This window comes from Oncorhynchus tshawytscha, linkage group LG08, assembly GCF_018296145.1.
Source record: "Oncorhynchus tshawytscha isolate Ot180627B linkage group LG08, Otsh_v2.0, whole genome shotgun sequence".
Lineage (NCBI taxonomy): Eukaryota > Metazoa > Chordata > Actinopteri > Salmoniformes > Salmonidae > Oncorhynchus > Oncorhynchus tshawytscha.
The window spans coordinates 74,496,220-74,511,573 of NC_056436.1; the positions used below are offsets into that span (position 1 = coordinate 74,496,220).

General features: G+C 44.0%; 1 protein-coding gene across 1 annotated transcript; it reads right to left on the bottom strand.

Moving 5' to 3' along the window:
* Positions 1–453: 453 nt before the first annotated feature.
* lcp2b (lymphocyte cytosolic protein 2b) lies at positions 454–14,802 on the bottom strand. Its single transcript, XM_042325959.1, has 15 exons — positions 14,255–14,802; positions 10,020–10,082; positions 9,775–9,821; positions 8,120–8,182; positions 7,981–8,009; positions 7,831–7,874; positions 7,423–7,618; positions 7,133–7,233; positions 6,836–6,902; positions 6,119–6,214; positions 5,738–5,819; positions 5,418–5,475; positions 3,188–3,262; positions 2,956–3,105; positions 454–1,950 (listed from the first exon to the last, which is right to left on the bottom strand). Exons 1-15 carry the CDS (start codon positions 14,330–14,332, stop codon positions 1,828–1,830), a joined length of 1,272 nt encoding a protein of 423 aa, XP_042181893.1. The 5' UTR covers positions 14,333–14,802; the 3' UTR covers positions 454–1,827.
* Positions 14,803–15,354: the final 552 nt, after the last annotated feature.

The window sequence follows — 15,354 nt, forward strand, 5'->3', positions numbered from 1 at the left end:
TTTATCTACTACAGTGTCCCCCAACCCTCTCCTTTATCTACTACAGTGTCCCCCAACCCTCTCCTTTATCTACTACAGTGTACCCAACCCTCTCTTACCTAGGGAACCATCAGACAGTCCACAATGTTGTTCTAGTACTGCAGTGCCACACTCAGTTAAACGTATCAACTGTTCTTGAATGTAAATCCTACATTTTGGTAGACTCAGTTCTTTTGATTTTAAACCCCTTTCAAAAAGTGCTCAGAGCTAGGCCAGCTTTGTCACACTGCTAACTTTTTATAATTCTTCCACATGGTCCTGGATAAGTTTAAATCAGGTGGGGTGTCTGGGTATCTCCCAGCAGAGAGTAGAGAGACACAGATTTACAACATAATATGACAAGGACCCCATAATGTCTTGACACACAACAGCCTCGGAGACTGCTGTGCGCCCCAAATGGTACCCTACTATTTCATATATAGTGCACTTCTTCTGACTTTAAGTTTATTTTACAATGTGTTTATTTTGTTCCTTTTTTCTTCTGTTCACAGTGTGGTCCCAGCTGAGACAGTGTGCCCTGATCGTGTGACTTCAGCCACCCAGACAAGATGGCCTTTCTGAATTGAGTGGAACGGGTTGACCTCGCCCAACATGACCTCAGGGTGAGGAGTGTGGGAGGAGGAAAAGGAGAGGAAATGAAGCTGAAGAAGGAGAGGATAGAGAAGAAAGGTGGAAGTGCGTGGAAAGCATAGAGCCAATGGGTTATAGAACTGGATAGGGACCAAAAATAGTCCTCATATTCACACTTGTAATAAAACACTTGTCAGATGTACACCAGTATAATACCTACAGCTTCACTACATTTAACGTACGACATGCATCATATAATAAACCCTCCATTGTGAATGGGCTTCCTAATAAAAATGTATTTTCCTCTCTTCTATTCTCTCTACCAGCTGCTTTATACAGTTGTTTTCTTCCCTTTAGTTAACCAGGTAAGTCATTGAGAACACACACAGTGTCTCCTGTGCGGCTGAGTGGTGCAGCAAGCAGCACTGGCTCTGTGCTCCAGTTCCATTCTCCATGTCTATGAGCAGCAGAGGGGTGTGTGTGTGGTGTTCTATCATCTTCTTCACTCCTGGGAAACTGCATGATCAACACAGCAGCAACAGCATAGAATGGAAAGGCCCATTGATTAGTTTATGATGTGTTGGCATTTATTATCATGAATCAATCCCTGGAGGCAGCTCTGCAGAGTAGTCACACTGCTAACCCTAACCTTAAATTAAGACCAAAAAATAAAGAAAATGTATCATAACATTCTATGATATAGCCAATTTTGACTTTGCAGCTACCCCATCTAGAGGAAAATAATCTGTTCTGCCTCCAAGACAAGATTCATGACAATAAACGTCAACCTGCGATGTGTTAAAGATCCAATGCAGCGTTTATCTCCATATCAAATCCTTTCTGGATAACAATTTAAGTACCTTACTGTGATTGTTTTCAATTAAAATGGTCAAAAGAAACAAAAATAGCTTCTTATCAAAGAGAAATTCACATACATATTTCTCTGTTTCATGATCACAATCTAAACATTACAGGTATATTTTAAATGACCAGTATAATATGTACAACTTCAATACATTTAACTTACGACACACACACACACGCACGCACGCACGCACGCACGCACGCACACACACACACACACACACACACACACACACACACACACACACACACACACACACACACACACACACACACACACACACACACACACACACACACACACACACACACACACACACACACACACAGTGTTTTGTGTGCTGCTGGTTCTGGTCAGAGTGGTGCAGGGTGCAGCAGGCAGCACTGGCTCTGTGCTCCAGTTCCATTCTCCATGTCTATGAGCAGCAGAGGGGTGTATGTGTGGTGTTCTATCATCTCCTCCACTCCTGGGAAACTCTGCAGCAGCAACACAGATTTGAAAGAGCCATCAGTTAGTTATTGATGTGTTAGCGGGTTGGCATTTATTGTCATGAACTCTGCAGAGTGGTCAAAGCCTCAGTCATACAATCTGATTTTAAACCTAACCACCTAATGCCTAACCCTAACTTTAAAATAAGACCAAAAAGCACATTTTTGTTTTTATACATTTTTATGATATAGACAAATTTGACTTTGCAGCTGGCCCGACTAGCGGAAATCGCTCAGTTCTGCCTCCAAGGCAAAATTCATGACAATAAACATCAACCTGTGATGTGTTAAAAAATCCAATGCAGCCGTTTTTCTCTCGATATCAACATTTCTGGGTAACAGTGAAGTACCTTACTGTGATTGTTTTCAATTAAAATGGTTGAAAGAAACCAAAAATTGCTTCTTTAGCAAAGAGCAATTTCTCAAGGAAGAATTTAGCTAGGACTGTCTGGGAGTGGTCTGAGTGGGGAGGGGAAAACGGAAAACTATCTTTTATTGGCAAAGAGATTTTGAACACTTTTTTTATTGGTCTATTAACTAATTTACTGCCTGTTAAAACATTCGCAAAAAAGCATCCCACAAAAACTTCAGGTGGCCTTTTCAAACAGGTCATACACAAAAATGGCATAATTTTCACAATTTCAATGTAGAAATATATAAAAAACACAGGAAAATCATATTTTTTTCTGAGTCCCAGATCTGTTTGTAAACTGTAAGCTAATTTAGATAAAAGCACCTGCTAGCTAGATGACCAATGTTTTTAATTGCATTTGCATGCTAAGCTGAAATTCTGTGGGCTGGCTGGTCTAGTGGTAATGGCACTGTCACATAGTGTAAAGGTTTTAATCCCTTTGACACAACCTCTATCTTTCCCCACTGTCATCCCCTCAACATCTGTTCAATAAAATCATGAAAAAAATTGAATAAAAAGAAAAGTCAAATTCTTGTTTGTGAGTGAATCCTGACAGAGCAGAGAGGAGGCTGTTTGTTTACCTCGCTACCCATGAGGCCGGTGCCCAGGTGGTATGTGTTGCCTTGGTGACGTATCTGGATGTTGTAGACCTTGCCTTGGTTCAGCACCATGAGGGTGTAGGGCTGCTCAGAAGAACCCGTGGAACTGTCCCTCACCAGAAACGCTCCATCCTGAAACACACACAGCTACATTGATACACAAACTGTGTGTGTGTGCGTTAGTGAAGCCCACGAGGGGAGGGGGATTCCTGACCTTGTTAACCCATCTGAGAGATGCTTCAGCCTGGCCTCTGGTCACCAGTCCTCCATACCACTCAGGATCAATGTCCTGCACACAGCAGGGAACAGCAACAGACCAACAGTGTTAGAATGCAAAAAAAAGAAGAGAAAACCCATTGTGTCTAGCTCCATTGTGGTTGGGCAGGAACAACTAGCAGGCCGTTCAAAAACAAGAGTAAAACAGCACTCTAGCCCGCACACACCGGTCTCCTCTCGTGTGAGTTTTTACACTTGTTTTTGAGTGCTGTTAAGTTCTCAGGCACGGTACCTATGGGGTGTTTCTGCATGGTTGTGTTTGGTAGGTTTTGTGTGTGGACCCTAAGAGCGTTTCGCTACACTCGCAATAACATCTGCTAACCATGTGTAAGTGACCAATAAAATGTGATTTGATTTGAAGAGAAGTGTGGTCATGACCCTAGTGTTTGTATACTGCAACAGTGCTATCTTTTGGCCAGTGACACTAACTACATACTGTCATGACGTTGGCCTCTTTGGGTATAGCAAGCCCATCCCCATCCCCCTCTCCCTGCGTCCCCCTTTCCTCCTTCAACTAGGTTGCTGTGGTCAGAGAGACGTAATAAATTCCTGAGAATCTCCTCATGGACACACAGTATAGAGAGAGTACATTTTCATGGAGAACAAAGGAATTCCTTCCACCTCACAGAACTCGAGGTACGAACAAATTTCATGTTCCGGAGAAAGTATAAAAGATCGGTGAAGAATCCAGCTACGAACTGGTCCGTTTGTCACAACTTGGGGAAGCTCATGGGAGAAGGTGTGGCCACATTACCATAACGCTGTTTATATAATAGCCTCAGATATGAGGCTATTTGTTGTATAAGATGAATGTATAAGATGAACGAGTGAGGATGATACTGTTTGTATAATTGTGTAATATGATTTTGGACTGTTTAATGAAGAAAAATACAATTCCCTTTTGATTTGAAATAAGAGGACCGCTCCTGAGCCCAGTTAGGGCCAGACATCCTGGGACAGCCCTCTTCGGCCCTTCTGAATAAAACCCCATTCGGGATTTGATCAGCAGACCGAGCTTACCTCAATTACGAGATGGCTGAAGGTTGCAGACCATGTTTTTCTCCATTAGGAAGACAAAGGTTGTATACCATTGCTGAATCTTTTAACCATACCACATGGTTAAACTCTTAGACTATCGATACCGACAGAATAAGAACGAGTGTTTGATATTAATTATTAGTCTGCATCTAGGAATTCGGGTATCATTGAACGCGAAGAACGACAACTGCCGAAACATCCATTCTATAACGAATGTCACTGTGAACAATCCCCTCTAACCACAACTGAGAGAGAGAGGGAGAGACGGACAATTCTACAAAAGAAATGAACTTTTCACCAGCGATCAAGACTGGAATTATTGATTATTGATTGCAATTGTTCCCAAATGAGTGTTCATGTGCAAAGGATTAGCATTTCAATTGTTATAATTATCACTCTGTAGTGACTTGTTAGTCGACCCCCACTTCCCTTTTGTCTAACAAGCCACCATGCTGGTTTAGCCCACTAGGGCACATTCTCCTATCATCACATTTACCTTGTTTGTTTGTGCATTTCTGTGGATTTTTTTTTTTTTTTTAACTAGGCAAGTCAGTTAAGAACCAATTCTTATTTTCAATGACAGCCTAGGAACAGTGGGTTAACTGCCTGTTCAGGGGCAGAACAACAGATTTGTACCCCACAGCTCGGGGATTTGAACTTGCAACCTTTTGGTTACTAGTCCAACAATCTAACCACTAGGCTACCCTGCCGCCCCAGGTGATTACTTAGTTAGTAATAAATAAATGATTTAAGACAATTGATGTATGGATGACTCATAGTGAAGACTGGGTTTGTGCAGAAATCTGAATATTTTTCCTTGGTGCCCAGACTTCCTAGTAATTACGGTTACATGATTAATCAGTCTAATCGCGTAATAACAAATTACAGAGAATCTTTGATAAAACTATCAGTCTTCAGTTAATGATAGTAAAGACACGACAATACACTTGATCATTCTCATTAAAACGTAGGAGTATATTACATGTATAATATAAATATATTATATGTATAATATTGTATGTTGATATGTAAATAACGTTGGAAGAGTATTATGGCTGGTATGGATTGCATAAATGCTCTGCTGGTGTAAATCTACTGATGTAAAAAGGGTGTTTGATTGATCTGCTCACCTTCTCTGTGCCTGGCATTGTGTTGGGGACCATTGAAGGAGGTTTACTGGAGCTGGGTCTGTTGGTAGAGAAGATATGCTAGTACAACATGTTGGGAGAATTGACTCCATCTTCATCTCATTAGTCCAAAGTGAATTATTCTCTTTGAAGTCTCACTCTGAATTTACTGAAGGAACATGAACCGGTAAAAACAACATTATTTTAATTGTTTTCATCAAGACTGTCTTTCAATAGAAAACCAAGAAGGGGAAGAAGCACCTTCAGACTGTTGAGTTACAGCCAAGGGGTTAATGGGAATGGAGAGGTCTGGGTTAGGCTACCTATAGTCTGGTGGCTTTGGGCCCTTTAGTTGAGGTGGCTTCACTATGGCGGGCTGGGGAGAGCTGAATGGACTGCACTCTCCTGGACACCGTGGGTAGTCACCAAACAGACAAGAAAATCAGAAGTTAGGCAAAACATTGCATTCTCAACCTGCTAGTCAACAGTAGCCATAATTGTGGCAATCTGTCCGTACCGTAGTTTACATTTCTTTGTCTTTGCAAAGCAACTTTAGTATATAGCATAAGGGGTTCTCAACACATTGACAATGCCTTTCTAATTGCCCCTTGGGGATTCATATTTCATTGAATTGAAAAGACTTGACCTGAATAAACAGACTAGGAGGCTAAATCAACAGGACAACAGACAGTTGGCATAGTTACTTGTAGGAGTTGTTTTGGTGTTTGTGTGATGTTGTTTCTTGGTGGGAGCGGGCTGTCCAGGCTTCTTGCTTCGGTCGACCATGGGGACAGAAGGGCCTGTTGGGGATGGGGGAGGAAGATGTGTCTCAAACGAACCACTAATAAGCATTCAAAGAAGTGATCTGGTGATGTTGCTTTAATTTAACTAAGGTATGGAAAACCATCGAATTAGATTAGGCCAAGACAGCTCTAGTCATTTCAATTCTATGGTTTTACCTACCTTAGTTGAATGCCACCTCATAGAATGCACTGATTGTCCCATTAGGTAGGAGTGTCTGCTAAATGACTCAAATGTCATCTGTCCTGATTTTCTGGCCTCATCATACATCTGTGAGCTTAATCTACCTCTAAACCAGGGTTTCCCCAACTCGGTCCTGGGCCCCCCCTGGGTGCACGTTTTGGTTTTTGCCCTAGCACTACACGGCTAATTCAAATAACCAACTCATCAGCAAATTTTTATTATTTGAGTCAGCGGTGTAGTACTAGGGTAAAAAACAAAACGTGCACCTGGGGGTCCCAGGACCACATTTGGGAAACTCTGCTCTAAACCACTAGCCTCCTGTTCCTTATTTTTCATGGTGCTGATCACAACAGAATAGTCCCGCTCTTTACAATATCAACACAAGCAGCTAACAGACAGACCGGATGATCTCTGGTAACATGGTCAGAGTTACTTACGTTTACCTGCAGCTTTGAATGGCCTCTGAGGGGAGGGGTCTAGTCTGGATGTGGGAGGTCTGGCCAGCTAGAGGGAGCGAGAGAAAGAGAGTGAGGGGAAGAGAGTGACAGAGAGCAGGCGAGAGTTGGAATATTAATTAACAATGATTGATCTCAGAAAGAGAGGAGGATGGTAACACGAAAGAAAGAGCGGATGAAAAGGTTAAAGGTTAGTGGTATGAAAAGATGGGGGCTGTAAAGAAGACAGGATGAAAACAGTGATTGTGTAATGAAGACTATGATGAAGAAGACACTTACTGTGTTATGGCTGGTGGCCAGAGCCTGACGACCAGGGCGCTGGGGTGGTCTCGGAATCCTTCCAGTAGGAAGAGTTCCTGACGGACCTCCACGCACGGAATCTACACACACACACACACACACACACACACACACACACACACACACACACACACACACACACACACACACACACACACACACACACACACACACACACACACACACACACACACACAGCAGAGCTATAGTACCTACAGTATGTATTTACTAAAGACAGTCAGTAATGGTTAATTGTACATCTTCTGTACCTATATAGTCACTGTTCCCTAGGGGCTTAGGGAGATTGAGGAGGCGGGGGATCTCCTCTGTAGCTGAGGGAGGAGGCTCATAGTCACCATCACTCCCCTCTTCCTCCTCTCCCCCTGCAGGTGGCAGGCGGTCAGACAAGGCACAGATATAACTGTCGTCCTCATCAGGGTTCTCATAGTCATTATCACTCATATCCTGACAGACCAGGAGAGGAGAGGAAATGTGGTGAGGGGAGAGGAGGGGAGGAGAGGTGGGTAATTACAGGTTGGTGATTAGTGATATGGTTTTGGACAAGGGTCTTCTGTTGATGATGTTAAGTTACATTTCTACATTGTGTGGATGGATGTGTGGCTTGGTAGCAATGTCATGTCAAAGTGAGAGTGTTTTACAATACACGATACACTCACAAACGTTTCTGATTCCCAGGCTTCATCTTCCTCTTGTACAAAATCTACAGAGAGAAAACCAATCATACAATGAGGAGAGGGTGGGAGACGTTTCTCCTGAGATATAGTAGCTGTGGTTCTGGAGCCGTGGTACTGTACAGTTCTGTTTACCTTGTTGATGTCTCTTAGGTTCCCTTGATCTGGTGAAGACATGAGGAACATGGCTGTGAAGTGTTTCTCTACTGTCCTGTCATACAGCAGAGATGAGTTCTGGAAATGTATGCTAGGCTAGTAGATTAGCATTTCTCACCTCTGACTGAACCCCCTCTCCTCTTCACTCCTGTTGATCTCACTACAGATCTCAGTGATGACTCTAGAGAATATATTGAAATCATTGAGTAACACAATGTTATCAAATTCAGTACTTTCTCTCGCCCATCTCAGCCCTCAGCTTCCTTGTTTCCTCTCTCTCACGCTCTCTCTCTGGCACATGGGCACACACCCACCACCATGCTGTCTTGCTCTCTCTCTCACACACACACACACCCACCACCATGCTGTCTTGCTCTCTCTCTCACACACACACACACACACACACACACACACACACACACACACACACACACACACACACACACACACACACACACACACACACACACACACACACACACACACACACACACACCCACCACCATGCTGTCTTGCTCTCTCTCTCTCTCTCTCACACACACACACACACACACACACACACACACACACACACACACACACACACACACACACACACACACACACACACACACACACACACACACACACACACACCCACCACCATGCTGTCTTGCTCTCTCTCTCTCTCTCACACACACACACACACACACACACACACACACACACACACACACACACACACACACACACACACACACACACACACACACACACACACACACCATCATGCTGTCTTGCTCTCTCTCACACACACACACACACACACACACACACACACACACACACACACACCCCACCACCATGCTGTCTTGCTCTCTCTCTCTCACACACACACACACACACACACATCATGCTGTCTTGCTCTCTCTCTCTCACACACACACACACACCATCATGCTGACTCGCTCGCTCTCACACTCACACACACACCATCATGCTGACTCGCTCGCTCTCACACTCACTCACTCACTCAGACACTCACACACACACTCACACTCACACACCATCATGCTCGCTCGCTCTCACACACACACACACACACACTCACACACACACACACACACACACACACACACACACACACACACACACACACACACACACACATCATGCTGTCTTGCTCTCTCTCTCTCACACACACACACACCCATCATGCTGACTCGCTCGCTCTCACACTCACACACACACCATCATGCTGACTCGCTCGCTCTCACACTCACTCACTCACACACTCACACACTCACACACACACTCACACTCACACACCATCATGCTCGCTCGCTCTCACACACACACACACACACACACACACACACACACACACACACACACACACACACACACACACACACACACACACACACACACCATCATGCTGTCTTGCTCTCTCTCTCTCTCTGCCTTTTCATTAGAAGATTCGACAGGTTATTTCCAGCTACACGTCCTCACATAGACCACATATGGTAACCACATCGTGGTTATTAAAAGCCCCTGACATGTACAGCACTACAACAGCCACACACACACCATGTCCAAACCAACTGTATTTGAATGTGGGTGTCCATTTCCACTTTCTGTAACAGCCAGAATAAATGGTCTCAGTAAAAGATTTTCAAGGAGGTTTGTGTGTGGTAGAGGAGACTGATTAAGACTTGCTTAAGGGACCAGAGTTGCTTCACAAGGGTTACTTTGTCTGTTTATGAAGTGAAATAGTTTTGACTTTAGACTTACGGAATATGAATGGTGGGAAACTTCTGAAGGTCGCCATCTTTCATCTTCTGTAATGATACAGTGACAGCATAGATCATTAAATAAAATGAAGTAAACATCTTAGTTGTATCACAGTATACAAGAGCAGCTGCACACACACACACACACACACACACACACACACACACACACACACACACACACACACACACACACACACACACACACACACACACACACACACACACACACACACACACACTTACCAGAAAGCGTGCTCCGTTCATGCTAGTCTTCATCACCACTTTGTCACAGCTGGACAGCCTCAGCTGAGAATGTCACAACACACCAGAGATGTCACACACCAGGACAGAGGTCACGCTCACTTTCTTGATCCAGGATCTAGATCAGCAGTCCTACTGATTTGAGGTTAGAGCTTTGGGACAGTAACCGATAGGTTGCTGGATTGAATCCCCTAGTTGACAAGGTAAAATTATGTTGTTCTGCCCCTGAGAAGGCAGTTAACCCACTGTTCCCCGGTAGGCCGTCATTGTAAATAAGAATATGTTCTTAAGTGACTTGCCTAGTTACCAGTTTTTTCCAACTGCTTACACACAACATCTTTTCATGTCACACGATTTCTGAAACCTCTCACTCAAAGTGCAAAACTACACACCAAATATCCAAAACCATAAGCTATTTCTCAGCCTTTGACTCAGTTGTCAATTGCATAAAACACTTTTTTCAAAACACTACACACAATTCTCTACCTAAAACAAAAATCTAACAGGAAGTGACTTGCTTTCCTTTTCCAAACACAACCAATCAAAATGCTATAATTATTCACCAGATCACACACACACTCCTCACATGTGCAAACACTAATAGCTTAACTGATCACTTACCAATCACTGCTTTACTGTAGTATAGGCCTATAAATAGGTCAAAGGTCAGATTACCTGTTTTGAACAATGGATGCCAACAATGGACAGAGAGCAAGAGGAGTAGGAGGGAGAGGAAGAGGAAGAGGAGGACGGGGGAAAAAAAGAGAAGAGAAGGAAGGAGAGCCATCTATGATGAGATTAGGGCAACACTTGTTGATCATGTGATCAACCACAGTTTGACCATGAGAGAGGCTGGACTGAGAGTCCAGCCCAACTTGAGTCGATTTACAGTGGCATCCATAATTCGAACCTTCAGAAATGAGAACAGGTATGCAACTATAGCCATCCATTTACTGCACTGCAATGAATGAATGAGGTTGGTTATCATGCTGTACTACATTTTTTTGTACATTGTTTACAGTTCCTATGCTGAACACATACTGTGTTTGAATTCTGTACAGAGTGGAAAGGCAAAGACATCATGGAGGACGAGATCGCTTGTTTACGTATGTGCAAGAAACTGTAATTATAAATATGGTTTTGGCCAACAATGCAATTAGGATTCGGGAGATAAGAGAGCATATCTTGAATAATGACACCATATTTAACAACATCAATGCTGTAAGCCTGTCGACCACACAACGCATCCTCCAATGGCACCGAGTGACGATGAAACAACTTTACAAGGTGCCATTTGAGAGAAACTCTGACAGAGTCAAGAATATGTGACATGACTTTGTAGAGGTATGTATGCAACACTAATTCCAGTACTTCAGACCATATTTACTCATCTGTATATCCTTTTGTCTGTTACAGAGAGTATTGGAGCTGGATGCCCATGTAATTTGCCATGAATGTATTTATGTGGATGAGGTTGGCTTCAACCTCACCAAAACCAGGCGCCGCGGAAGAAATGTAATAGGACAGAGGGCAATTACCAATGTCCCTGGACAGTGTGGGGGTAATATAACTGTGTGCTGCCATCACTCAAAATGGGGTCCTCCATCACAATGCCACACTGGGTCCGTACAACACCGGCCATATGCTCACTTTTCTGGATGCAATTTACACAATGTTTGTCCCTGATCCAGATCAGGAGCCTGATAGATTTGTAGTTTTATGGGACATTGTTAGTTTTCACCTGGCTGTTCTGGTCCAAAACTGGTTTGCCACCCATCCACAATTTGTAGTTTTGTACCTACCCCCATATTCACCTTTTCTAAATCCCATAGAGGAATTCTTCTCAGCCTGGCGCTGGAAAGTGTATGATCGTCAACCCTATGCCCGCATGCCGCTTCTCCAGGCAATAGAGGACGCATGTGGGGACATAGAGGTTGCCTCTGTCCAAGGTTGGATACACCATGCTAGGAGATACTTCCCTCCATGTGGGGACATAGAGGTTGCCTCTGTCCATGGTTGGATACGCCATACTAGGAGATTACTTCCCTCCATGTGGGGACATAGAGGTTGCCTCTGTCCATGGTTGGATACGCCATACTAGGAGATTACTTCCCTCCATGTGGGGACATAGAGGTTGCCTCTGTCCAAGGTTGGATACACCATACTAGGAGATACTTCCCTCCATGTGGGGACATAGAGGTTGCCTCTGTCCAAGGTTGGATACGCCATGCTAGGAGATACTTCCCTCCATGTGGGGACATAGAGGTTGCCTCTGTCCAAGGTTGGATAGGCCATGTTAGGAGATACTTCCCTCCATGTAGGGAAATAGAGGTTGCATCTGTCCAAGGTTGGATACGCCATGCTAGGAGATACTTCCCTCCATGTGGGGACATAGAGGTTGCCTCTGTCCAAGGTTGGATACACCATGCTAGGAGATACTTCCCTCCATGTGGGGACATAGAGGTTGGATACGCCATGCTAGGAGATACTTCCCTCCATGTGGGGACATAGAGGTTGGATACGCCATGCTAGGAGATACTTCCCTCCATGTGGGGACATAGAGGTTGTCTCTGTCCAAGGTTGGATACACCATGCTAGGAGATACTTCCCTCCATGTGGGGACATAGAGGTTGCCTCTGTCCAAGGTTGGATACGCCATGCTAGGAGATACTTCCCTCCATGTGGGGACATAGAGGTTGCCTCTGTCCATGGTTGGATACGCCATACTAGGAGATTACTTCCCTCCATGTGGGGACATAGAGGTTGCCTCTGTCCAAGGTTGGATACGCCATGCTAGGAGATACTTCCCTCCATGTGGGGACATAGAGGTTGCCTCTGTCCAAGGTTGATACGCCATACTAGGAGATACTTCCCTCCATGTGGGGACATAGAGGTTGCCTCTGTCCAAGGTTGGATACGCCATGCTAGGAGATACTTCCCTCCATGTGGGGACATAGAGGTTGCCTCTGTCCAAGGTTGGATACGCCATGCTAGGAGATACTTCCCTCCATGTGGGGACATAGAGGTTGCCTCTGTCCAAGGTTGGATACGCCATGCTAGGAGATACTTCCCTCCATGTGGGGACATAGAGGTTGCCTCTGTCCAAGGTTGGATACGCCATGCTAGGAGATACTTCCCTCCATGTGGGGACATAGAGGTTGCCTCTGTCCAAGGTTGGATACACCATGCTAGGAGATACTTCCCTCCATGTGGGGACATAGAGGTTGTCTCTGTCCAAGGTTGGATACACCATGCTAGGAGATACTTCCCTCCATGTGGGGACATAGAGGTTGCCTCTGTCCAAGGTTGGATACGCCATGCTAGGAGATACTTCCCTCCATGTGGGGACATAGAGGTTGCCTCTGTCCAAGGTTGGATACGCCATGCTAGGAGATACTTCCCTCGATGTTTGGCAAGAGAAAACGTATCCTGTGATGTGGACGAAGTATTGTGGCCAGACTCAGGCCGGAGAAGAGATGAAGCGTAGCTTAGCACTGGTGACTGCCCCTCTCCACCAATTGCTGGACTACCCCCCCGGGACCCCACACACACAATTGTGTTCTTTACTGTATTCTAAAGAATATACTTTTGGTTTACATATGTTTATGGTTTTGTTGTATGCTACTGTATACAACAGTAATGTTTGGCCTAATAAATATTTTCTGTTTCTACATTGCATTGGTGTTAACAGTGTACTTGTTACCCCTCTCAGCAGATTACTTTCACTGTAGAACATTGTATTGAAATGTAGATATAAGCCTATGAAAGACCAAAGAGCTTTAGATTTAGAACAACAGTGTTTACATGGTATATCCAAAAATGTACTATTATGAAAGCAGTGTTTGCCATTTGATGCAAATGCTTCATTCTGACATGTGTTTATGGCATTTTGAATAAAGTGATACATTTTGAAGGAGATGTGAGGCATTTTGCATTTTGTGTGTGCAGTTTTGGGAATTGTGTGTAGAGTTTTGAAAAAAAGGAGACAGTTTTGAAAACTTGTGTAAGCAGTTGGAAAAAATTGTAAATAAATACAATACTCTGAGAGACATCAAACAGGCCCTGATCTGTTTCATATCAGCTGCTGGCATTCATATGGGCAATTTAGTACTAAATCAAAATCACAAGAAAGATGAGAATTGAATGCTGATGAACCACTGATGTTAAGAGCTTCATTATCTACAGAAGAACATGGGTCATGAAGTGTCCTCGCTCACCCTCTTCATATAGTCGGCTAGACTACGTGCGTTCCACCCCATCACCTCTGACCTGGAGGGAACACTGTCAAAACTCATCGTCTTCTTCTGTGCAAAGCTTTCCAAAGTTTTGTCTTAGTAAACAAGGCTTTTCTAGATCCAAGGATCTTCTTCTAGATCCAAGGCTCTTCTTCTTGATCCAAGGCTCTTCTGTTGGTAAAGTCCAAGGCTCTTGTCTTAGTAGGTCCAATGTTTTTGTCTTGGTATGGTCCACAGTTTTTAGTAAAGTCCAAGGTTTTTCTCATGTGTGAGTAAGGTCCAGGGCTTTGGCTTTCCTCCTAGACAATTCACACAAGGGAATCAGATCCACACTCCAGGAAACCTCAGTGAATGTAGACAGGAGATAACAGTAAGTCTCCTGTTAGTCTCGTGATGGGCATTAGCTGCTACACAATGCTCATCCTTTTAGCCATATATTTGGAGAGATAAATACTTAGCATTAGTGTAATGGTGATGGTACTGTTTCTACAGGCCTCCCTGATGTCTCTGTAACTGTGAGGAGGCAGGACTTCAGTTTGTCACCCACTGCCTTTCCTGTCGCAGGCAGCCAAAAGAGGAAGTCTTGTAGGCCACAGAGGATGTAAAGAAGAGAAGAAAGAGTTTTGTCCCAAATGGCCCACTATCAGCCCTGGACCAAAGTAGTTTCCTATATAGCAAATAGGGTGCCATTTGGGACGCAAACCTAGAGCTAGCCTGCTTCACTGTGTAGGCCTGTAGACAAGCCATCTCTATACTTAGCCACTCAACATCAGCTTCTAAATGTATCTTGACCCATGTGACTTTAAATGTTATATCAATATGCCTTAAATCAGGCCTGTACTAAGGTCATTGTATTTGACACTGATCTGGTCCTTTATTGTATGGTCCTCTCTCTCTGCATCAGACCGGCTGCTATGTGTCGATCTAACATTACATTTCAGACTGATATGTGTTTTCAAACACAGACACCTAGCTACAGTTGCTAGTCTCACTCTCATTGGACCCTCCTCTTGTAAGATTGTTTAGGACAGAAAGACAGTTTGCGCCTCCTTTACTGTATAGTAGGTTGAGTTTAATATCTG

Coding starts and splice junctions, on each gene's coding strand:
- lcp2b (XM_042325959.1), bottom strand. CDS start 14,332: ATGAGTTTTGACAGTGTTCCCTCCAGGTCAGAGGTGATGGGGTGGAAC. Junction 9,822..10,019: donor TGAACGGAGCACGCTTTCTG/GTAAGTGTGTGT, acceptor GTATCATTACAG/AAGATGAAAGATGGCGACCT. Junction 7,234..7,422: donor AGGGAACAGTGACTATATAG/GTACAGAAGATG, acceptor GTGTGTGTGTAG/ATTCCGTGCGTGGAGGTCCG.